Source organism: Rana temporaria, chromosome 1 (genome assembly GCF_905171775.1).
Source record: "Rana temporaria chromosome 1, aRanTem1.1, whole genome shotgun sequence".
Lineage (NCBI taxonomy): Eukaryota > Metazoa > Chordata > Amphibia > Anura > Ranidae > Rana > Rana temporaria.
In genome coordinates, this window is record NC_053489.1 from 278460968 (window position 1) to 278485707 (window position 24740).

The window sequence follows — 24740 nt, forward strand, 5'->3', positions numbered from 1 at the left end:
AAGCCCCCCGCCCGCATACCCCCACAACCACCGGGCAAGGGTTGTGGGGATGAGGCTCTTGTCCCCATCAACATGGGGACATCCTCCCCATGTTGAGGGCATGTGGCCTGGTGCGGTTCAGGAGAGGGGGGGCCGCACTCTGTCCCCTCGGTCTGGTGTGGATTTTTAGGGGGACTCCACGCCATTTTTTTTTATTTGGGGTGGAGTTCCCCTTAAAACCCACACCAGACCTGAAGAGCCTGGTATGGATATTTTCGGGGAACCCACGCCATTTTTTTTTTTTTACGGCGGGTTCCCCTTAATATCCATTCCAGACCTGAAGTGCCTGGTAATTTAATTTGGGGGAACCCCTACACATTTTTTGTTTTATGAATGAATCATCTCTGAATTGTCAGAGCCGACAATTCATTATTTCCGCGTGTGAATTTTAAATGACTTTTTTCCTTCAGAATGTCACTTTGTGCAGGGACAGTTCTAAGTGCGGGAAAAATGCGCTATTTCACATGCTGACTTTACACCCCCCCCTAGGTACGAAATTTAAAGGAATATTTCACTTTTATTGTTTCACTTTAAGCATTATTAATTTCACTGCTCCCGAAAAAACTGCCGTTTTAAAAAATAAAAAAAGCATTGATACATGTTTCCTGGGACAGGACTGAGGTCCCCAAACACTTTTTAGGACAAAACTTGCATATTATCCTTTAAAATGAACACTTTTGATTTCTCCCATAGACTTCTATAGGGAGTTTGGCGCGGCTTTACATATTACTTGCAATGCGACGGCTGCTACGCTGGTTCATGCGCCTAATTAACCACTTCCATACTGGGCACTTAAACACTCTCCTGACCAGACCAATTTTCAGCTTTCAGGGCTCTCACACTTTGAATGACAATTACTCAGTCATGCAACACTGTACCCAAATGATTTTTTTGTCCTTTTTTTCCCACAAATAGAGCTTTCTTTTGGTGGTATTTGATCACCTCTGGGTTTTTTATTTTTTGCGCTATTAATGAAAAAAGACCGAAAATTTAGAAAAAAAAATGTTTTTTTCTTAGTTTTTGTGATAAAATTTTGCAAAATATTAATTTTTCTTCATAAATTTTGGCCACAATTTATACTGCTACATGTCTTTGATAAAAATAACCCAATTTTTTTGGAAATTATTTGGTCTGTGTGAAAGTTTTAGAGTCTACAAGCTATAGTGCAAATCATAATAAATTATCACATCTGATCACACCTGATGTTTTGAAGGCCTATCTCATTTCTTGAGACCCTAACAAGCCAGGAAAGTACAAATTCCCCCCAAATAACCCCTTTTTGGAAAGTAGACATCCCAAGGTATTTAGTAAGAGGCATAGTGAGTTATTTGAAGTTGTCATTTTTTCCCAAAACACTTTGCAAAATTAAGATTTTTATTTTTTATTTAAAAAATTTCTCAAAAGTGTCATTGTAATAGCTTATTTCTCTCACATGGCATGTGCATACCACAAATGACACCCCAAAATACATTCTGCTACTCTTCCTGAGTAAAACGCTACCCCATGTGTGAGACTTTTTCACTGCCTGGCCACATATAGATGCCCAACATGCAGGGAGCGCCATCAGGGGTTTTAGGAGCATAAATTGCACATCTAACTAATTGACAACCTATTACACGTTTGAAGGCCCTGGAACACCAGGACAATGGAATTACCCACAAAATGACCCCATTTTGGAAAGCTAACACCCCAACGTATAATCTATGAGGCATAATGAGTCTTTTGAACGGTTCATTTTTTTCCAGAAGTTTTTGGAATATGTGGAAAAAAAATGAAAACGCATTTTTTTTTACACAAAGTTGTCCATTGATAAGATATTTCCAACACATAGCATGTACATAGCAAAAATGACACCCCAAAATACATTCTGCTATTCCTCCTGAGTAAAACGATACCCCATGTGTGAGACTTCTACACAGCCTGACCACATATAGAGATCCAACATGCAAGGAACACCGTCAGGTGTACCAGAGACACATAGCATGCACATACCAAGAATTACACCCCAAAATACATTATGCTGAGCAAAGCGTAAACAAAAGATTACCTTGGTAATAGTAGCGCAGTTCTACACAGCAGGATAGCACTGGTCCAGGCAGCAAGGAGGGACTTGGTCAGCAACGTCCAGGCAGGGATACTGCAGGTGGTCAGTTCATGCAACAGGCAGAGGCATGATGGCATAGGTCCTACAGGCAGCAGGCAGAAGGAGGGCCTCGTTCAGGACAGAATGGGGACAGGGGTAGAGGCTTCTCCCACCCAAATCTCTTTGAAGCCTCCGGGCAACCAGACCCTAATCTAGCATGAGAAAAAAGTTTTCTTCATCCAGAAAAACTTTTCTGGCGCCCCTCACATATGTGAGACCCCTGTGTTGAATCCCACTAGTCCAGTAGCAGGGTACAAGATCAGTCCAAGAGGCAGGCAAAAGGCATGGTCAAACAGTCCGAGGTCAGTTCCAGATCAGGCAGAGGCAGTACAGAATCGTTAGGCAGAAGAATGGTCGAAAAACAGTCCAGGGTCAATTCCAAATCGGGCAGAGGTATTACAAAATCGTTGGGCAGAAGAATGGTCAAAAAACAGTCCAGGGTCAATTCCAAATCAGGCAGCGGTATTACAAAATCATTAGGCAGAAGGGTGGTCCAATAACAAGCCGGGGTCAGTTACAAAAGCAGGCAGTGGCATAAGGGGTGAGAAGGCAGGAACGGAGGATTACGTTTACCATACTAAACTAATACTTTAGTTTAGTATGGTAACGTTTGAAACAGTCAGTTATACAGAGGCCGGGTTTGGAAGGACACTCTGCACAATAATAAACTGTGTCCAGTCTGATTCCTCCACTGGTACACACTTTACATTTTTTTTGAGCTCGTCGGCCTGATGCTGTGGGAGGGATCTTATCCGGGAAGTGCCGTTCGGAGAGCCGACTTAGAACATCTGATCGGATGTTTTGGGGCAGGTCGTTCGGGAATATCAGGGAAGTGGTAATTTCCTCCAGGTAGCCAAGGAAGGGTAGGGGGTTTTGGGTTGATTTGTGGTAAACAATATGGGAGTTGTAGACGGCCAAATGAAAAAAATAAATTGCTACCTTTTTGTACCAATGGTACGTGCGTCTTGTGGCAAGGTATGGTTCCAACATTTGGTCGTTTAAGTCGACTCCCCCCATGAACAAATTGTAGTCCTGAATGCAGGTGGGTTTTTGGATGGTGGTGCCACGCCTTCTGCGGGTTTCAACAAAAGAATCGTTGTGGATGGAGGACAACATATATACGTCTCTTCTGTCCCTCCACTTCACTGCCAGAACCTCCTTGTTCCGTAGACTCGCCGATTCCCCTTTCTTCAGCTTTGTATTCACAAGGCTTTGCGGAAAGCCTTTCCGGTTCTTTCTGGCGGTGCCACATGCTGGCGTCTTCTTTCGGTGCAGGTTGTGGAACAGAGGAAGAGACGTATAGAAGTTGTCCACGTACAGGTGGTATCCTTTATCAAGGAGGGGGTTGATGAGTTGCCAGACAACTTTCCCACTTGATCCCAAGTAGTCTGGGCAATCGGGGGGATTCAGCTGGGTGTCCTTCCCTTCGTACACCAAAAAGGAATACAGGTACCCTGTGGCTCGTTCGCAAAGTTTGTAGACCTTCACCCCATAGCGGGCCCTTTTGCTAGGTATAAATTGTTTGATTTTAAGTCGGCCACAAAATTTTACTAGGGACTCGTCGACACATACGTTTTGTTCCGGGGTATATATTTGGGGGAATAATTGCGAAAAATAATCTAATAAGGGGCGAATTTTGAAAAGCCTGTCAAAATTGGGGTCATTTCGGGGAAGGCACTGTGTATTATCATTGAAGTGGAGGAACCTCATGATTATAAAATATCGGGATCTGGGCATTGTTGTGGAGAAAATTGGCATGTGGTAAATGGGGTGTTTTGACCAAAAGGAATGTTTTTCATTTTTTGGGTTGAGTCCCATGCAAAAAGTGAGGCCTAAAAAAATCCTGAACTCATCCACTGTAATGTCTCTCCACTGGAAGGGACGGGCATAGGACGATGTGGGGTTCTTGATGATAAATTGTTGGGCATACAAGTTGCACTGGGCCACAATGCTAGAAAGCAGTTCCTCAGGGAAAAATAAATCGAAAAATTGAATTGGGGAAAAATTGTCCGTGTTTACCTGGACTCCTGGCTGGGCAGTGAAAGGGGGAATGTTGGCTTCTCCGGAATTTGGAGGAAGCCACAGGGGGTACTGAAGGGCATAGGGAAGGCTGGCATGGGTCCTTAACCTTTGTTGCTGGGGTACTGCGGTGCTGGTGGATGGCAATTCGGTAGAGGTGGATGGCACGACGGTACTGGTGGATGGCACTTCAGTATTGGTGGATGGCATGTCGGTGCTGGTGGATGGCATGTCGGTGCTGGTGGATGCCACTGCCTCCTCACCAGAGCGCCTTCTTTTGGCGGGCTGACCATCTTCCCCCTCTGAGCCTGTCGCTGTTCCACTGGTGTAGACTGGCTCATAGTCTACGTCCGAATCCGATTGGGAATCAGAAACAGGGAGCTCCACATTGCTCTCATCAGGTGCAGAAATAATCTGAAATGCCTCCTGTAAGGAATAGCGACGTTTTGACATTGCTGGCGGTGTGTGTGTGGCACAGATGTACACTGAGGTGGCACAGATGGGCAGAGACGGGGACTGAGGTGGCAGAGATGGGGACTGAGGTGGCAGAGATGGGGACTGAGGTGGCAGAGATGGGGACTGATGAGGCAGCACAGATGTGTACTGATTGCACAGATGTGCACGGATGAGGCGGCACAGATGTGTACTGATTGCACAGATGTGCACGGATGAGGCGGCACAGATGTGCGCTGAGGCGGCACAGATGGGCACTGAGGTGTTGCAGATGGGCCCTGATCACAGGTGGGCACAGGCGGTACTGATGGCACAGGCGGTACTGATGGCACAGGCGGTACTGATGGCACAGGTGGTACTGATGGCACAGGCAGTACTGATGGCACAGGCGGTACTGATGGCACAGGCGGGCACAGGTGGTACTGTGGCACGGGCGGTACTGATGGCACGGGCGGTACTGATGGCACGGGCGGTACTGATGGCACGGGCGGTACTGATGGCACAGGCGGGCACAGGTGGTACTGTGACACAGGTGGTACGGTGGCACGGGCGGTACGGTGGCACGGGCGTTACTGATGGCACGGGCGGTACTGATGGCACGGGCGGTACTGATGGCACGGGCGGTACTGATGGCACAGGCGGTACTGATGGCACAGGCGGTACTGATGGCACAGGCTGGCACGGGCGGTACTGTGGCACGGGCGGTACTGTGGCACAGGCGGTACTGTGGCACGGGCGGTACTGTGGCACGGGCTGTACTGTGGCACGGGCTGTACTGTGGCACGGGCTGTACTGTGGCACGGGCTGTACTGTGGCACGGGCTGTACTGTGGCACGGGCTGTACTGTGGCACGGGCTGTACTGTGGCACGGGCTGTACTGTGGCACGGGTGGGCACAGGTGGTACTGGTGGGCACCAGGTGGGCACTGGTGGGCACTGGTGGTACCAGGTGGGTACTGGTGGTACCAGGTGGGTACAGGTGGTACCAGGTGGGTACAGGTGGGCACTGATTGGGCGCTGATGGGCACTTTTTTTAACTTTTTATAACTGTTAATACTTTCACTGTAGCTTCAACTCACTCTCTCTCCACACACGCGGCGTCTGTGTGTGGAGAGAGCGACGGCAATGAGAGATGATCTCATATGTTTACATATGAGATCATCCGTCATTGGCTGTCCAGATCGCGCTGTAAATAGCCGCTGTGATTGGCTATTTACCGCGATCTGTGTGCGGCTGTATCCAGGGGACGCGGCGATGACAGTAGTTCCCCGCTGCGCGCTCGTGAGCGCGCGCGGGGAACGAGCAAAGGGGAGGCCGTAAAAACACGGCCTGTTAGAAATTCAGAGCCGCGCTGAGGCCGTACAAAGTCGTACGGCCGTCAGCAACTGGTTAAGGCTTCACCCGGAGTACTAATTAAGGCATGAACCAGCGCAGCGCACAGAGGATAGTAAATCAGCCCCAGTGTGTCACAGTAGTGGTTTTCTGCAGTAATTTCCCATAAAATGTGATCTAATCCTCATCTAAGTCACAACAATCGACAAACACAATGTGCTTAAAGCCAACGACCCATTAGAAACACACCATTCACAGTGTTGGGGGAAAAAGTAAGTGTTATTCTGCAGATATTTTTTTACTATTCTTTACAAGGTTTTATTAATAAAGCCTATAACGGAGGGCGGAGCTTGGCAATGACAGGAATGGCCGCATGAGAGCAGAGCTCCGGCAACAACGGGGATACAGCGACTAATTTCAGCCTGAACAGTGGCGATCGCGACACGCCATCCCGGCGAACCCAACCCACTGACCACCCGCAGGATGACTAACAAGCGGAAGGGTCCCCAGCGACCTCAGAAACTGAACCAATACTTTGCATGGGAGCAGAGGCAAGATGGCGCAGAGTCTCCCGGACCATCCGCAGTCAGCACTCCACAGATACCACAAAACAAGAATAAACCCGCTAAAAGGAACTCACCATCGGCCAGGAAACAATCTCCTGTGTCATCTTCAGCCTCGGGGAGCCCGGAAAAGACGCAGCCGAAGCTGGATGGCATGGATCCTGCTCAGGTGGTTAGTGTGGGCCTAGATTCCGGGGATGACACCAGGGAACTCCCTGATTCCATTGACTGCTTCCCTATCAGTAACCAGCCTGTGTTAGACACTACACTCAAGGACATGTTGGTGTTCCTCAGGAGCTCGCTCCACGGCGACATGTATCCGCAGATATGGAAGGGACTTGCAAAATGTGTCTGCCAGAGTGGACCACGTGGAGACAAAAATGGGGGAGTACGCCACCACCATTAATAACTTGGTAGACGCACATAATGTCAGGGATGATGAGATGGAAGCGGTTAGGGCCAAAATCCAGACATTGAGGACCGTTCCAGGAGGAACAACCTCAAAATAAGGGGGGTCCCTGAGACAGTCCAGCAGTCGGACCTGCAAGGACATGTCACCCACATTATCACCTCAATCCTGCCTGATCTATCAGCAATGGATGTTACTATAGATAGGATCCATAGGCTGCCTAAGCCTTCCCATCTACCTGACAATGTGCCCAGGGATGTCATTTTACGCCTGCACTTCTACCATATAAAAGATCGTTTGATGAGGGCAGCACGTAACAAAGATCTTGTCCCAGAACACCACAAAGATCTGCAGTTCTTTGCAGACCTGTCTCAGTACACGCTGCAGAAAAGGCGTAACCTGAACACTATCTCCAAGGCCTTACGAAACCACAACATTGCCTATAAATGGGGGTTCCCAACCAAACTCACCATTACCAACAAAGGAAAGGATTTCATTGTTGATTCCCTCCCTAAGGGATTGGAACTGCTCAAATCTTGGCTTATCATCCCTGAGGAAGCCCCGCGGGGCCCAAACAATGAGGATCCATCCCATGTCAAGGATGACTGGCAGCTCGTTAACACGAAAAATGCCCGTTCGCACCGCTAGCCTGTTCGCTGGGCGTATAGCCCAGCGAACAGGCTAGCGGTGCGAACGGGCATTTTTCGTGTTAACGAGCTGCCAGTCATCCTTGACATGGGGTGGATCCTCATGGATCCTCCTCATGGATCCTACTCTAGATCACAGCTGTGATCCCTGTTGAGGAGTCCATTTGTCAAGCTAGACTTTTTCCCCTGTTAAGCTAGCTTTTGTATACGCTACACCCAGGTCATCATGGCCTACCCCATCCCCTTGCAGTTTTCCTTGTTTGTTTTGTTTCAACTTTATTTGTTCTTCGTTTGAAACCTCTCTTTTTCGGTTGGATATACCGTCCTTCTTCCTGTTGGTATCAATCTTGAGATCCTACGCAAGTATTCCATTGTAAGGGTCCTTTCACACTAACGGACCGTTCGTCCGCTCATTACAAGTCCGTTAACGGACTTGTAATGAATCCCTATGGGATCGCGTCCGTTAGCGGATGGAGCATCCGCTAGTGTCCGCGTCAGTCGGGATCCGCTTTTTCGAATGGAAGAAACACTATTTTTTTTCCGTTCGGCGGAACGGATGCAGACGGACAGACGGTCCGTCTGCATCCGATCCCCCATAGGGGAGAGCGGAGCAGAGACAGGGCGGTCTCTGCACTGCGTGCGGCGACCGCCCTATCCGCCGACAGCTCAGCGGGGATCCCCGCTGAGCTTTGGCAGACACACGGAGCGGACCCAGAAACGGTCCGCTCCGTGTGAAAGAGCCCTTACGGACTAAACTTGGGTATATCCAATTGCACTAGTTTGTCAGTTCAGATATGGCTCTATTTTCATTTTTCTTTTGTCCTTTCCTTTTCTTTTTATTGAGCTTCTAATCGTTCTTTTAGTCGCTGTTGTTTACTGTATCTTTTTGAGAAGTGCATTTGTTCTCACCAGTATTGCAGTGATTGGGTGTCTAGGCTATGCATATTCCCTTGCTGGACTTCCTACTCTATTAATGTGTATTTGACTTATATGTACTGCATTGTGATACCAGATAGTTACTGCACTGCTGTCGTGTGGTATACATGTATTCATACTATATCTGTGTTATCTTGTTAAAACTTCAATAACAATTATTGAAATTAATAAAGCCTATAACAAAAACAATTAAAAATATTTTTATTATTCTGTAATGTTTAAAGGAATTTTTTTCTTTTAGCTAAATAGCTTCCTTAACCTTACTGCAGTACTGGTTTCATGTCCTTATTGTTTGTTTTTGCTTTGAAGTGGCTGTAATTCTGCTCTGATCTCCACACTTCCTGGTTGTCTTTTTCCTTATAACCATCGTACTGGGAGCTTTTTACTGTACGTCTAAGCTGTCATTACTGTGTGTCTAAAACTTAACAGAACCAATCAGATTCATTTTAAAAACAAAACACTGCCCTGGATTTGTTTGTTTTTGTTCTGTGTGTCTCTCTAGTTCACAGGAACATGAAAACAGTTTAAAAAAGTGAAACTAACCTACAGGCACATTATATGATTGATTTTTTTATCTATTTGTAATCATTTTTAAAAGGAATCAGTTAACTTTTATGTCTCTATACCCTGTAAACAGTAATTTCAGCAAAAATTTTTTTTTCCTTTAGTGACCCTTTAAGGTATTTCAAAAGGAAAATTTTACTTACAGACACAAGGCCTTTGCCTCCACGTGCGAGACCCTCCCTGATGCCACTTGGCTGTTTGTTCATGGCTTCTCTCCTCTTCTGCTGGTATTCTTCATCCATAGTAATGGCTGCTACACCTTTGGCCATAGCACCCGTAATTCGGGATGCAGCTCCAGCTAAGCCACCTATTACAACAAACACATCTTATGACAAATATCAGAATAAGAAACTAAAGGGCTTCCATACATTTTCAATATCTTCTGGGCGAAAGGTGTCGGTAAAAGGAAACAATACAGAGTGATCACCTTTTCATAAATTTGCAAATTTGTACAATTAAGGAAAGCTGTGCGACTCAGTAAACCCCTCCTGGATGGCCCCTCATTGTCCTCCCTTCAGCAGCAGACTGGGCCTCTTCTGATCACCTCCAAAAGGAGGCCCCAAGACAGGCTAAATCAGAGCCACAGGTCACCTCAGGGACTGCCACAACCAACCAAGAGCACTTGAATTTTGTCTTTACGCAATAGCCCAAGGCCTGTCTGACATGGCAGCATCCCAGGCCTCCATCAACTTCAACATCTAAAAGTTTAGCAAAAAGACAGATGTGCAGAGGAGGAAACCAAACCTCAACCTGCCTGTCAGCTAGGCTTCGGTCAGTGCAGACATGTATATATGGCTGGGGGTGTTCGTGAGCTGGCTGTATGGTCTGCAGTACATACAGGGACAGGACTAACCTCCGAGCCTCCCTGAGTCACCTACATGGTGATCACTTACAGCCCGATATCAATCTATAATATAAATGAATGTCACCACGGTGGGACGGTCTACATAATTTGTGTCATTGGAATAGTTTCCCTGTGTTCGTATGCTGGATGTTCCATTTCCCCAAATATAATAAAACATGGGAGACTGCACTTTCTTGCCTACGGTCCCTAGAAAACCTCTGCCAGCCAGCTGTCTGTATAGGTGCAGCTTTCAAAAAATTCTACTTTCAAAGCAATGACAACTTGTGGCTGGCAAGCTATTGGAATTGGAGCATGCTGAGAGTGATACTTCTACCAAAGCATAAAAATCATGTTAGGTTTTGACCTGAATACCAGTCAAATACAATTTTTTACACATTCTAAAAAAAAGCAAGAATAAAACATAAATAGTGATGCCAACAGATGACCACAATCTGTTTATCTTGCAGTGAGAGCTGTGATTACTAATAATCCTCTGCATTTCTATAAGTTTTTCATATTTCCAGACAGAAATATTTTAATAAGCATGATCATATTTGGGCCACAACTAGATTTACTTCAAAATGTAATATTTTTCTAAGATATTGTATACTGAGGGACCAAATAAAATCCTGTACTGTATACATATAATCTAAAGAGATTAAAACGGTCTCCTGGGCAAGAGAAAAAGCCCTAGCTTCACTTTGTTTAGGGCTTGCTCTTTCAGGTGTCTTAGCTTCATTTCTGCCTTAGTTCCTCATGAAATGCTACCTACCAACTGCCCTTGAAACTTAATTTACTTTTAGGAAGACCAGCTATCACAGCTGTGAATTTGGTAGACTCCTTATCACTGCCAAATGAAAAACAAAGTTCCTTAAGTTGGGCGATGATATCACCTGAACATCAAAGATTTTCATCTCACAGGAAGGGTAAAAACAGTGGGGATTTAGCTTAAATTAAATACTCACCCAGAGATGAGCTTTAGGGAAATGGCAAGACTATAGCCACAAGCAGAAACAAAAATTCTGCTTGCCTATGCCTGCATGCCCTAAGAGATAATTTATTCACTTACCAACTGCTCCACCAACAAGTGCCTTTACTCCCAGTGCCATTCCTTCAACAAACTCTTCTGGACCTTGAATAGCTCCCTATGGTAAAGCATTAAAATAACATCATAATGAAAACAAGTCAGACTTTTCGGAGAAGAATGTTTCATAAATAAATGCACCAAAAAAAGGACACCGGCCACCATATGTACACCCCTCACATTTTTGTAATTAATTTATTATATCTTTTCATGTGACAACACTGAAGAAATACACTTTGCTACAATGTAAAGTAGTGAGAGTACAGCTTGTATTACAGTGTAAATTTGCTGTCCCCTCAAAATAACTCAACACAGCCATTCATTTCTAAACCCCTAGCAACAAAAGGGAGTACACCCCTAAGGCCCCTTTCACACTTGTGCGACTTGTCCTGAGACTTGGGACTGCAAAGTCACATGACAAGTTGTACCCCATGATTTCCAATGAGTACCATTCATATCTGTGCGACTTCAAAGTAGTCCCTGTACTACTTTGATGCGAGTTACACAGGCATTCTCTGAAATCTGCACTTCCTACAGTTCCCCGATAGGCTTTTTGAGAACTGGTGTCCAAAACTGAACTGCATATTCCAGATGAGCTCTTACTAATTAATGATTTGAACAGGGGGGAAATTATATTTCGTTTCCAGAGTCCATACCTCTTGCAACAGGAGTCACTTTGGGCAGGGGGTGGGTGGAACATGATAATGTGTATTGTCTGCAGTTAGCTTGAACTCAGCAAGGCTGGTCTGCAATGTGACATCCGAGTCATACAGGTGGAAGGGATTAGCCATGGGTCAGCTCTACCTTGTTAGCTAAACCATTGCGTGATGATTTTGGTCAATATTTGGGTTAATGTGTATGTAGGGACTGACATACTTTTCAAGTGTATAAAAAGGCTGTATACTTGTCCAATAAATCATTCCATGTTCAAGCTGTGCAAATGTTGGTTACAATATGTGGCTTTAAAATTTGCTATTCAAACTGGAGGAGGAAAGGTATTGGTCGAAATATGGATTGCGGGTGCTGTTTTTGGGAGAAAAAACGCACAAGGAGCAGACAGCGGAGTTAAGCAGGCTGGTCTGGGCAGAGATGCTGTTGGACGAGAGCTACAGAGCCCACAAGTGGCATGTATCCCAAACATGCCCTTGGATAGCGGATCACAGCCCAATGGAAGGCTTTGGCTACGGCGGGCTTGTTGTACGAGGAGCTGTCAGGGGGCCTTAATCTTGGGAGCGATTTGGAGTGGCGGTTGGATGAAATCATGGATTTCAGAGAAGATATATACGGAACGTCTCGAAAGTACACTGGGCACTGGAAGATTTAGAGTTTCTGGCCATGCAGGAATGGGAGCTGGAGATCGCCTACAGACGGCTGCTAGACTCTGCTCAGCACCAGTGCTGGGCTTCCTTTGCCTGGGACTATCATGAAATACTAGTTGACAATTCTGAAATCCGGGCTAAAGAGTCTGCAATGTGGCAGAGTAACAGTGTGCTTTATCCATCTCCGCCCACAAAGGTTTTATGGCGGATGTAGCAAGTGCTGACTGATGTTGATGATCCTGTTCAGCAGCTGGATGAGGATACGGAAGATGGAGCAGTCAGCTCATCTCTCCAGCCAAAGATCACAGAAAGCAGGAATTTATTGGACTTTTCATCAGAGGATGTTATGAAGGATGAGTCACCTACCAAAGTGTTGGCATTGGGACCAAGGGCCACCAGCCCATGCCCTGGACTTTTGGCAAATCCAAAGACTGGGGATTTAATAGACTTTTCTGTAGAGGAGCAACTACCTAGCAAACCCCCAGAAGAAGTGCTGGGAGCAGGAGAGTACTGCAGACCCCTGTTCCACACTTGTGGAAAATTCAGAGGCCCGAGGTGAGAAGGTGGCGGTTTTTCCCCAGTGGATTTCAGAGATGCAGGAAGGGGAAACTGCCATTCCCCCTCCCCAACAAGGATGCGTGCAGTACCGGAGAAATATTGTCCCAGCAGCAGACGACGCCCCAGAATGATGCCACCAACCCAGCTGAAGCGCTGGCAACCGGACAGAGGGTCCAAGACTGCTGCCCCACACCTGTGGCAGTTCTGAAGGCCCAGGGTGAGGAGGTGGCAGTCACCCCCGAGCAGCAGATCAGGATCCAGGGGGAGAAGGCTGAGGAAGTTGTCGTCTTCCCTCCCCAACAGTCAACCAGAGTGGAGGAAACCGTCTTTCCCTCCCCAACAGTTAGCTGGAATGGATATGAGTGCTGAAGCGCTAACAGGGCAGAACACTACAGGCCTCTGCGCACAACAATCCACTCCACAGGAGCTCCAGGGAGAGAATGCAATTGGCACCTCACAACGGCAGTTTGAGCTGGTGTCGGTGGATGGGCCTGTGGTCTCCACTAACAGAAACCCAGCAGAAGTGCTGGCAACAGGGCAGCGTGCTACCAACCTCTGCAGAGTTTCAGGGAGCCAGGGCAGTCGGTCTCCCTCCCCAGCGACAAGCTGATTTAGTGAAGTTCCTACGCCCAGCTGAACTGCTGGCAAAAGGACAGAGCGCTGCTGGCCTCTCACCCCCACTAACAAAGGATGGATTTCATGTGAAAGTGGATGGGACTGCGGTCTCCACTTGTATACCCCAGGGATGGTGGGGAGTCGGGCCAGATCCCCAACAGCATGACGGAGTGAGCCCAGCCACCCATTCCTCTCTCCAGCGGCTGAAGGGACTCAAGGGGGAAGAACCAGTCCGTATTTCTCCCCCAGCAGCAGGTTTGTTTTATGAGAGAGGCAGAGGTTGGCTGTGTGAGTAATGCTCTGTTTGGGACAATGTGTTTGGGGTACTGTGTGGGTATAGGCATTGAGGGACTGGAACCGTCTGGGGTCTCCTGTATTATTCTTCTGCCGAAAGGGGAGAGATGTGATGGGAGTCACTTTGGGCGGGGTGCTGGTGGAACCCAGAATCCCTTGGAGAGGTTGGGAAACCCTTGCTTCAGCTCCCCATGCACATCCTATGTCTAATTCTCTCTGTGTCTATTAGGGGCACAGGGTGACCAAGAAAATAATGGACATTGAGAATGTGGCTTGGATTACTTAAAATGGAACAGTAATATGTATCCACAATATCTCCTAGGAAGAATACAAAGACTATTCCTGGTTTGTTTGATTCTGAACTATACATGTTAATTGAAAGAGCTGGTCACCTTGGCCTCTAGAGCTGGACAATCTGCTACTGGGGACTCCTGCTATTGTCCGTTTAATAAGGTGTCCTGTGCATATGCTTATGATAATGTATATTGTCTGTAGTTTGCAGACCAGCCTTGCAGACTTCAAGCTATGTGACATCTTAATCATCCAGGTGGATGGGATTAGCCATGGGTCAGCCCTACCTCGTTAGCTAAACTATTGTGTGATGTTTTGGGTAAATATTTGGGTTATTGTTGATGTAGGGACTGACATACTTTTCAAGTGTATAAAAAGGCCGTATACATATCCAATAAATCCTTCCATGTTCAAGCTGTGTAACTGAGCTAGTCTCGCCTGTTTTTTAGTTACAATATGTGGCTGTAATATATGATATCCGATGTTCAGACTGGAGGAGGCTGTGTACTGATGGAAGTACTCACACTGAGCACATGCACTCAACTTCTTTGGTCGACCATGGTGAGGCCTGTTCTGAATGGAACCTGTCCTGTTAAAAAGCTGCATCGTCTTGGCCACCGTGCTGCAGCTCAGTTTCAGGGTCTTATCAATCTTCTTATAGCCTAGGCCATCTTTATGTAAAGCAACAATTATTATTTTTTTAGATCCCGAAAGAGTTCTTTGCCATGAGGTGCCATGTTGAACTTCCAGTGACCAGTATGAGAGAGTGATACCAAATTTAACCCACCTGCTCCCCATTCACACCTGAGACCTTGTAACACTAATGCCACACTGGGGAGTGAAAATGGCTAATTGGGCCCAATTTGGAAATTTTCACTTAGAGGTGTACTCACTTTTGTTGCCAGCGGTTTAGACCTTAATGGCTGTGTTGAGTTATTTTGAGGGTACAGGAAACTTATACTGTTATACAAGCTGTACTACTACTTTACATTGTAGCAAAGTGTAATTTCTTCAGTGTTATCACATGAAAAGATAATAAAATATTTACAAAAAATGTGAGGGGTGTACTCACTTTTGTGAGATACTGCAAGATGCTGAAGACTGGGACGATCCTTTTCAATTACCAGCCAACTGGAAAATGAATTAGTATGAATACTACAGAATACAGCTAAAGTAATGAAAGCATTTTTATTCTGTTATAAATTGATAGTACACTGGGAGAGATTTACTAAAGCTGGTGCACACAAAATCTGGTGAAGCTGTGCATAGTAACCAATCAGCTGCTAAGTTTTTATTGTTAAAGCTTATTTGAACAAGCTGAATTTAGAAGCTGATTGGTTACTATGCACAGCTACACCAGATTCTGTGTTCTCCAGTTTTAGTAAATCTCCCTCACTGTGTCCCAACACTGGGATCTTGGTGCCACGTAATTTTGGTCTGTGGCTCTCGTGTCACAGGAATGCATAGGAAATTCTACTCTATTCTACAGTGATGAAAATAACGTGCAATTGCACCTTTCGTGCTGGTATTCTCTATACTGAAATTCTACAATACTGAAACCCTGAATAATCATATACTGTTATTTTATGCATGTCTTTCACTGTACTCCGCACAAACCTTTGTTAGTAAAACAACAAAAATAAAAGCAGGCCAACGGAACAAAATAAAAGCCATTATTTCAAAGCAAAATACACTCAAGATTTTGAGACACTGACGCCTGTATTACCTGGTAAGGCTCATAAAAGAAAGCTTCCACTCCCTCAGAAAGATCTCGAAATAAACCAAAGGGGTTCCCCAGCACATCGAGGCCAAGAACAAGAACGTACATTTGTTTAATGGCCTAAAAATGTAGAAAGACAGTTTAAAAAAGTGTATCAACAGCCATGTTCAAGTAATTGAAGTCAACCTTTTTATTGCCAATTGTACAGTGAGGAAAATAAGTATTTGAACACCCTGCTATTTTGCAAGTTCTCCCACTTGGAAATCATGGAGGGGTCTGAAATTGTCATCGTAGGTGCATGTCCACTGTGAGAGACATAATCAAATTTTTTTTTTCCAGAAATCACAATTTATGATTTTTTAACTATTTATTTGTATGATACAGCTGCAAATAAGTATTTGAACACCTGTCTATCAGCTAGAATTCTGACCCTCAAAGACCTGTTAGTCTGCCTTTAAAATGTCCACCTCCACTCCATTTATTATCCTAAATTAGATGCACCTGTTTGAGGTCATTAGCTGCATAAAGACACCTGTCCACCCCATACAATCAGTAAGAATCCAACTACTAACATGGCCAAGACCAAAGAGCTGTCCAAAGACACTAGAGACAAAATTGTACACCTCCACAAGGCTGGAAAGGGCTACGGGGAAATTGCCAAGCAGCTTGGTGAAAAAAGGTCCACTGTTGGAGCAATCATTAGAAAATGGAAGAAGCTAAACATGACTGTCAATCTCCCTCGGACTGGGGCTCCATGCAAAATCTCACCTCGTGGGGTCTCAATGATCCTAAGAAAGGTGAGAAATCAGCCCAGGACTACACGGGAGGAGCTGGTCAATGACCTGAAAAGAGTTGGGACCACCGTTTCCAAGGTTACTGTTGGTAATACACTAAGACGTCATGGTTTGAAATCATGCATGGCACGAAAGGTTCCCCTGCTTAAACCAGCACATGTCAAGGCCCGTCTTAAGTTTGCCAATGACCATTTGGATGATCCAGAGGAGTCATGGGAGAAAGTCATGTGGTCAGATGAGACCAAAATAGAACTTTTTGGTCATAATTCCACTAACCGTGTTTGGAGGAAGAAGAATGATGAGTACCATCCCAAGAACACCACCCCTACTGTGAAGCATGGGGGTGGTAGCATCATGCTTTGGGGGTGTTTTTCTGCACATGGGACAGGGCGACTGCACTGTATTAAGGAGAGGATGACCGGGGCCATGTATTGCCAGATTTTGGGCAACAACCTCCTTCCCTCAGTTAGAGCTTTGAAGATGGGTCGAGGCTGGGTCTGCCAACATGACAATGACCCGAAGCACACAGCCAGGATAACCAAGGAGTGGCTCTGTAAGAAGCATATCAAGGTTCTGGCGTGGCCTAGCCAGTCTCCAGACCTAAACCCAATAGAGAATCTTTGGAGGGAGCTCAAACTCCGTGTTTCTCAGCGACAGCCCAGAAACCTGACTGATCTAGAGAAGATCTGTGTGGAGGAGTGGGCCAAAATCCCTCCTCCAGTGTGTGCAAACCTGGTGAAAAACTACAAGAAACGTTTGACCTCTGTAATTGCAAACAAAGGCTACTGTACCAAATATTAACATTGTTTTTCTCAGGTGTTCAAATACTTATTTGCAGCTGTATCATACAAATAAATAGTTAAAAAAAATCATACATTGTGATTTCTGGATTTTTTTTTTTTGATTATGTCTCTCACAGTGGACATGCACCTACGATAACAATTTCAGACCCCTCCATTATTTCCAAGTGGGAGAACTTGCAAAATAGCAGGGTGTTCAAATACTTATTTTCATCACTGTACATGTATCAAGAATATTCAAAGAGGGGTTTATATTAGGAGTAGAGACACAAACCAACTTGTGACCATAATTTGGAGAGGTCTGCGATGATTGATTTCATGTAGGGATCTGTTAACATTTGGAAATCTACACCATTTTTGTTTTCCGTGACCTCCTTTTTGTAGTCTCCCCTGGGTTTCTTTGCATGCCTCCTCATTTTCTCTGTGCTTGCTCCCTTTTCTGCAGCCATTTAGTTGGAATGTTATAATTTCTAAAAGCCCTTATTCCTTACATTACCTATTCTTAAAACTGTCTAACAGTTAACACACCCACATCCCTTGACATACCACATACGTTTGTATCTTTTTAATTTATAGATTAGGGAGGGGCTATAAACTTGCATATTTACATGCTATAACTCGATTTGTCCATGTGATCTTTGGGAATAAAAGGGAAAACCCAAACCTTTTATTAATATGCAATGCAAATAATTACTTCACAACCTAGACTGTGGAATTAAAACAATCCTTATCCTAAAATATTAATTTTTTTTTAAAATGAAAAAAAAAAAAACGCCGGCTTGTTCACCGCCGGCGTCATATGACGTCCTCGCCTTCGAGCCACTAGGGGACGCACGCGGGCTCCCAACGCATCACTGGGAACCCGATGCACATGCCCGGCGGCCGCGATATCCGCCAGGCACCCACAATTGCCCAGTAATGGAGCAGGACCGTGGATCTCTGTGTATAAACACAGAGATCCACGTCCTGTCAGGTGAGAGGAGACCGATGTGTGTTCCCAGTACAGAGGAACTCCGATCAGTCTCCTCCCCTTGTGAGTCCCCTTCCCCCTACAGTTAGAATCACTCCCGAGGACACATTTAACCCCTTAGTGTTAACCCCTTCCATGCCAGTCACATTTATACAGTAATCAATGCATTTTTACAGCACGGATTGCTGTATAAATGTGAATGGTCCCAAAACAGTGTCGCAGTTACGATAAAAAGATTGCCGCCATTACTAGTAAAAAAAAAATAATAATAAAAATGCTATAAATCTATCCCCAATTTTGTAGACACTATAACTTTTGTGCAACCAATCAATATACGCTTATTGCGATTTTTTTGACCAAAAATATGAAGAATACATATCGGCCTAAACTGAGGAAAAAATTTGTGTAGCCTCCCTGGCGGTATTCCCAAGTGTGGCTCGGGGTTAAATTTCAGTACCATTAGCGGTAACCCCGAGCCACACTCGGGATTGCATTGCAGGATCCTGGTGCAGTATACTCACCTTGTCCCCAGGATCCTGCGATGTCCCCTTGCTATGTCCGGGGGCTGTGTCCTCCGCCCGATGCCTGTGTGCCAGGCTCTGTTCCCTGCGAGCGTTGCGACGCATGGAGGCGGAGCCTGGTGGCAAATTAAAAAATTACAAAATTCACAATACATACAGTACACTGTAATCTTACAGATTACAATACTGTATGAAATTATTTCATATCCCATTTGTCTCTAGTGTTTTATTTTACATATACTGTTCTTTCTGCCTGGAAACTTGAGATTATCCATAGCAACCAAAAAGTGTCCCTTTATATCAAAAGTGGTTTGAGACCAGCTAGAAAATAGCGATAGTAAATAAGATATACAAAGAAACACCCGCATGAAGCGCTACACCATAGAAACGGTAAACCACAGTGTTCTGTGTGATTAAAAAGTTTCACTAAAACACACACCCGTGCGGCTGTCAACCACTAAGGAGACATGGGCAAAAAGCAAAAGAACACTTTGATAAAGCGTCCTGGCACGCGAAACATGTCAGTCACGGCTCACCATAACTATCTTTGATGCCCCCATATGTTTGCAGGAAGCACACTGTAGCTGATGTGTTGTGCCGACACTCGGGAAATCCTTCCAGTGACGCTAGCGCCAGTACCCTTACTGCTTGATTCTTGCCCACACCGATTGGCGCCTGGAGTCACCTGACGCTTGATCGATGGTGTCCGGACACCTCCTTCTCTCTTTCTGTGTGACTCAATTAGGCTTCCGTCCCCTTCTCCTCGCTTCCGTGTGACGCGGCCGCGTCACTGAACCGGCTTGGTGGTTCCCCTCCAGGACTTCCCCTGCCGCTTGAGATCCCTGTTCGCGAGGAAGTTTTCCTTTTCCATCAGCCCTTGAGCTGGTGAGGTCAAAACGGCAGTATCCTCTCTGCATGGAAACAGCATTTACACCTGCCCCCAGCGTGGTTGTCATCTTCCCACCAACGGATTCCATCTCCCCGCATAGAGACGTACAAGCGGCTGCTTTTGTTGAGGTATCGTATCACCTCTGCATACAAGTGTATGCACACCATTTGGATTTACTCCTAACATCTCCCCCGAAGTGTATGTGTTTTCACTCTACCATCTCCACATGAACTTCTGCCTATGTAATGCGGACTATTTTTATTAGATTTTTTAGAATTTTAATGTTCTATTTTCCTGTGTGCTATTTGTGGCTATTTCAATTTTTCAATTTTTTCATGCATATATGTTTCTCTATATTATTTTACAGACTATAAAGTGACATTCACTTAACCCTTGTGCGCTGTATGTTTTTGTTCTTTTGATAGTAAATAAGAACACTTGCAGAATTGAGCGATAGTGAATAGTGGGGAAATTCATTTTATTATAATTATTATATTAATGTCTGCTCTTTTGATGTCATGAGACACGAACAACTAGCGCCCAGAAGCGATTCAGTTCGCATGCGCCGCGCTTTATAAGTTTTTCATTCATTCATTCATTCATCTATAGTTATTATATTAGAATTTTCTATGCAAAACAATTGTACCGCTTGAGACCCAAAAACCTGACATAATCATACCGCCAGGGTGGTTAAAAAAATAAATTGGATATTTTCAAAAGAAAGCTGTATTTGTAGGGGAAAAAATATAAAAATTTAATTTGGGTACAGCATTGCATGACCGCACAATTGTCATTCAAAATGTGCCAGCGCTGAAAGCTAAAAAATGGCTTGGGCAGGAAGGGGGTGAAAGTGCCCTGTATTGAGGTGGTTAACAAGCTGCCCTGGCCCAATTTTTTGAACCTGGGGTGTCAAGGTTTAGTTATAAATACTCCTGTAAGGATAACATGGCACTCAAATCACAAGAAAAAAAAAATAGGTTTTCATCAACGAGCCATTTTCCTAAATAAAAGTTATTTTTGGTATAATGATCGACTTAATAAATATGTTTTTAACCACTTCCCTACCGCGTCATTGTGAAATGACGGCGGCAGGAACCCCTCCTCGATCCGGGTGGACGTTGTGTGACGTCCTGGGCTTTGCGGGTGGATATCTGAATGATGCCTGCAGCTAGAGGCATCATTCAGATATCCTTCTCTTGTGCCGGCGATTCTGCACAACGCAAGAATGATCATAGCGGCGATTCCGCCGCTAGATCGTTCTTACAGGCGGCGGGAGGGGACATCCCCCCTCCCGCCGCCATCCGGTGCTTCTCCGGGCTCTCCCGTGCCATCGGGGGCCCGGAGAACGAATCGTCCAGCGCTGGCAGGAAGCATAGAGATGACCGGTGACCAGATGGTCACCAGTCATCTCTATGACCGTCGGAGGACCCGGGCGCGATGTGATGACGTCACGCCCGGGTCCCCGTAAGTAAACAAAGCCGCAATTGCGGCTGCTAAGCAACAGCCAGCATGAGATCAGTGATTTTTTTTTCACCGATTTCATGCTTTCCAGCCTGGAGGAGAGATGTGCGGTCTTATTGACCCCGCATCTCTCCATAAAGAGGACCTGTCACACACATTCCTATTACAAGGGATGTTTACATTCCTTGTAATAGGAATAAAAGTGATAATAAAAAAAAAAAAATAAAAAAAAAAAAGTGTAAAAAAAGAAATAAATATGTAAAAAAAAAAAAAAAGAAATAAAAAATATTTTTTTTAACGCCCCTGTCCCCGGTAGCTCGCGCGCAGAAGCGAACGCACACGCAAGTCCCGCCGACATATGTAAATGCCGTTTAAACCACATATGTGAGGTATCGCCGCGTGCGTTAGAGTGCCAGCAACAATTCTAGCACTAGATCTCCTCTGTAAATCTAAACTGGTAACCTGTAAAAAATTTCAAAGCGTTGCCTATGGAGATTTTTAAGTACCAAAGTTTGGCGCCATTCCATGAGTGTGCGCAATTTTAAAGCGTGACATGTTGGGTATCTATTTACTCGGTGTAACATCATATTTCACAAAAAAATTGGGCTAACTTTACTGTTTTGTTATTTTTTTAATTCATGAAACAATTTTTTTCCCAAAAAAAGGCGTTTGAAAAATTATTGCGCAAATAGCGTGCAAGATAAAACGTTTCAATGACCGTCGTTTTATTCCCTAGGGTGTCTGCTAAAAAAACATATATAATGTTTGGGGGTTCTGCGTAATTTTCTAGCAAAAAAATTATGATTTGTACATGTAGGAGAGAAGTGCCAGAATAGGCCTGGTATGGATGTGTGTATAACAGCCCTGTATGGAAGTGGTTAAAACTGAACTCTAGGAATTAACTGTATTACATACTTATCTTGATCCAGCTCGGCACAATATGGTTTGCATATCTCATACCTGCTGGGCTGCTGGGGAAAGCGGACAATGACTTTAGTAAATGGTGCTAATAGAGTGATGGCCATCTCCCTGTCCTTCGCAAGTGGCTTCCTTTTTGCACACTTACCACAGGGAGTTGCTCTACCGGCATTGCTGGCATTCACAGAACACTATTTTTTCAATGTATACATTGTATTTAACCAATTGGACAAGGTGAAGCTCATGAGGTTACCACCCCTCCTCTCTACCTTGTCCATTCAGAATGTGCCTTGTATTTATTGAAAAAGTACAAGGCATTCTCTAAATGACAGCAGAGCCAGGCGCACAACACACTATGGACAGTGTGCAGAAGAGAAGCCAATCACACAAAATCCCAGCAGGACGCAGATGACTGCAGCTATCACTCTGACTACTACATTGATTGTCAGATTCTTCAGAAACCCATCAGGTATAAGATATGCATATTTGCATTGTGCCAAGAAGACCACTTTAAAATATGCAATCATTATCTTGAGTTCAGCTTTAAAGTGGAGTTTCCATCCCAAAATCTTTTTTTCCATTATTGTGTTCATTAGACCTAAAAAAGAAAAAAAACATTTTTTTTACTCATCTGGAAATGCCTGTTGCTATGCAGTCCCACAAAATCTGCCTTTGGAATCACCTAGGATTCTGACACCATCTCCCACTAATGCTCCTGGGAAATGTGTGTCATCATTTCCCAGGATGCAGTGCGCTACCCAATTATCATTCCCCATCCAAGACTTCCAGGAAGTAAGTGCTTGTGGGCTTCACAATGGTGTGGACATAGTTTTATAAACTATCGTTTTTGAATAACTATTCGGAGCGGCGGCGGATTGTAAAATAGTAAGTGACCGGATTTATATTATAAAAACGCATGATGAAAGGACATGCATTTAAAAAATGCTAATTGTGGTTGGAACCCGCTTTAAGTATATATGTATGTTAATATATACTCACTTGTCGTGAATAATGTCTTATAACTTCCCACTGCAGCTCTTGCGTTGTGTAAACTTGGTTTTGAATGTCAAAAAAAGCCAGTCTAAAAAATGAGAAATAACATGAATATCGACTTGGAGACACATTCTATCATATAGAAGTGCAACTGTGGATCACATACTTGAACACAACATTCTGCACATCAGTCAGGGTAGCACCAATACTTTTCAGGAGAAGATTTAAAGATTGCACTGGTATAAGTTCTTTGTCTCGAAGCTCTTTATTCCCATCATCTCCACCACTACTAAGGGAGAAGCTTAAATGCAGCTACAAATAGAAAAAATAAAACAAGTTAAAGTATCTAGGCATATTTTTTAACAAACAGAGTGACATGTATTCATCTTACTTACCTTTATAGGAGATATATGAAAATCCTCATACAAGCTGAGTTGGGCGGTATTAATTAAAGTCACTGTTCTCAATTCAGCTTGGAGGGACTCCACGTCTTTTTTGAAGAGCACAACCTATTGAAGCATATTTAACATAATCAGAGAAAGCAGAGCACAACAACATTAATAGGATGTGTACCACATTATAAAACCAGCATTTTCATTTTACAGGTATTTTGTTGGGCCAATGGTACACCACCATTACACCCTTTCTTTTATCCAATAGTCAGCTGTAATCATGTTGTTTACATGATGGAGACAGTGTGTACCACTTATGGAGACTGCTGTATCATTTAGCAGTACTTGCAAAGACTCACTTCTGTTAAGTGGGAACTGCCACACACTGATCGAGTTATGGCTGGTTTGGCAGGTACTGGACAAATTTCGATCAGTGCATGGCCAGGAACCAGATGCAATCAACCTGGGTACAACCAACCTGCCAGATTTTACTTGCGATTATCACTAGTGGCTGGTATATAAATTCTATCCACGACCAGGAAAAGTCAATGGTTTGGCAGGAGGGATTCCCGTATCAAAATGGTATGTGTTGATGGGGGAATCAAGCTAATTTCTAAGGGACCCAGAAAATAATCTAATCAAGATATTGCTACCTCTAAAATGACCAATAAGCTCACAGAAGAAGACAATTCCAGCCAACAGTTTTACCACCATTTAACCTCGTTTTTACTAAATCATAGGTAGTCTGTTATACACTTAAGTGACCTTGATAACTCACTTCCATTACAGTGCTCTGTTTTGACAATAAGTTGACAAGTGCAGGGAAATACATAAATAGTCAACTGTGGTATTAACCAAGCTATCCATAGTATTCTTAAAATAGTTTCAGAAAAAAATGGTTGTTCACTTTTCAGCATTAGCCAATTTATCATGAGGTATAGGTTTGCCTTTTAATGGAAATCTGAAAACCATTTCCCATATGAAATAACCTATTAAAAAGGGTCAATTTATCTAAAACTAATATGTCAATATTTGGTAGATGCTGAAGAGTTAAACCCCAATTTGTTAGGCCCCTTTCACACTGGGGCGGGGGCGGCATCGGTCTATTTTTTGCAGCGCTATTCGACCACCAGCGGGACGCTTTACCCCCCCCCCCCCGCCGCAGAGGTGCTT

At 44.5% G+C, this 24740-nt stretch overlaps 1 protein-coding gene across 3 annotated transcripts in view; it reads right to left on the reverse strand.

Annotated features, from left to right (window-relative positions):
* The window catches only part of VPS13A (vacuolar protein sorting 13 homolog A), a 466977-nt gene that overhangs the window by 100169 nt on the left and 342068 nt on the right, over nt 1-24740 (reverse strand). For all 3 annotated transcript variants that reach the window (XM_040355879.1, XM_040355888.1, XM_040355872.1), the window contains exons 60-65: nt 23571-23684; nt 23342-23487; nt 23182-23263; nt 15836-15949; nt 11018-11093; nt 9248-9411 (exon numbers count right to left, since the gene is read on the reverse strand). In XM_040355879.1, the coding sequence (XP_040211813.1) occupies nt 9248-9411; nt 11018-11093; nt 15836-15949; nt 23182-23263; nt 23342-23487; nt 23571-23684 (696 nt within the window). The remainder of the gene's footprint in view (nt 1-9247; nt 9412-11017; nt 11094-15835; nt 15950-23181; nt 23264-23341; nt 23488-23570; nt 23685-24740) is intronic.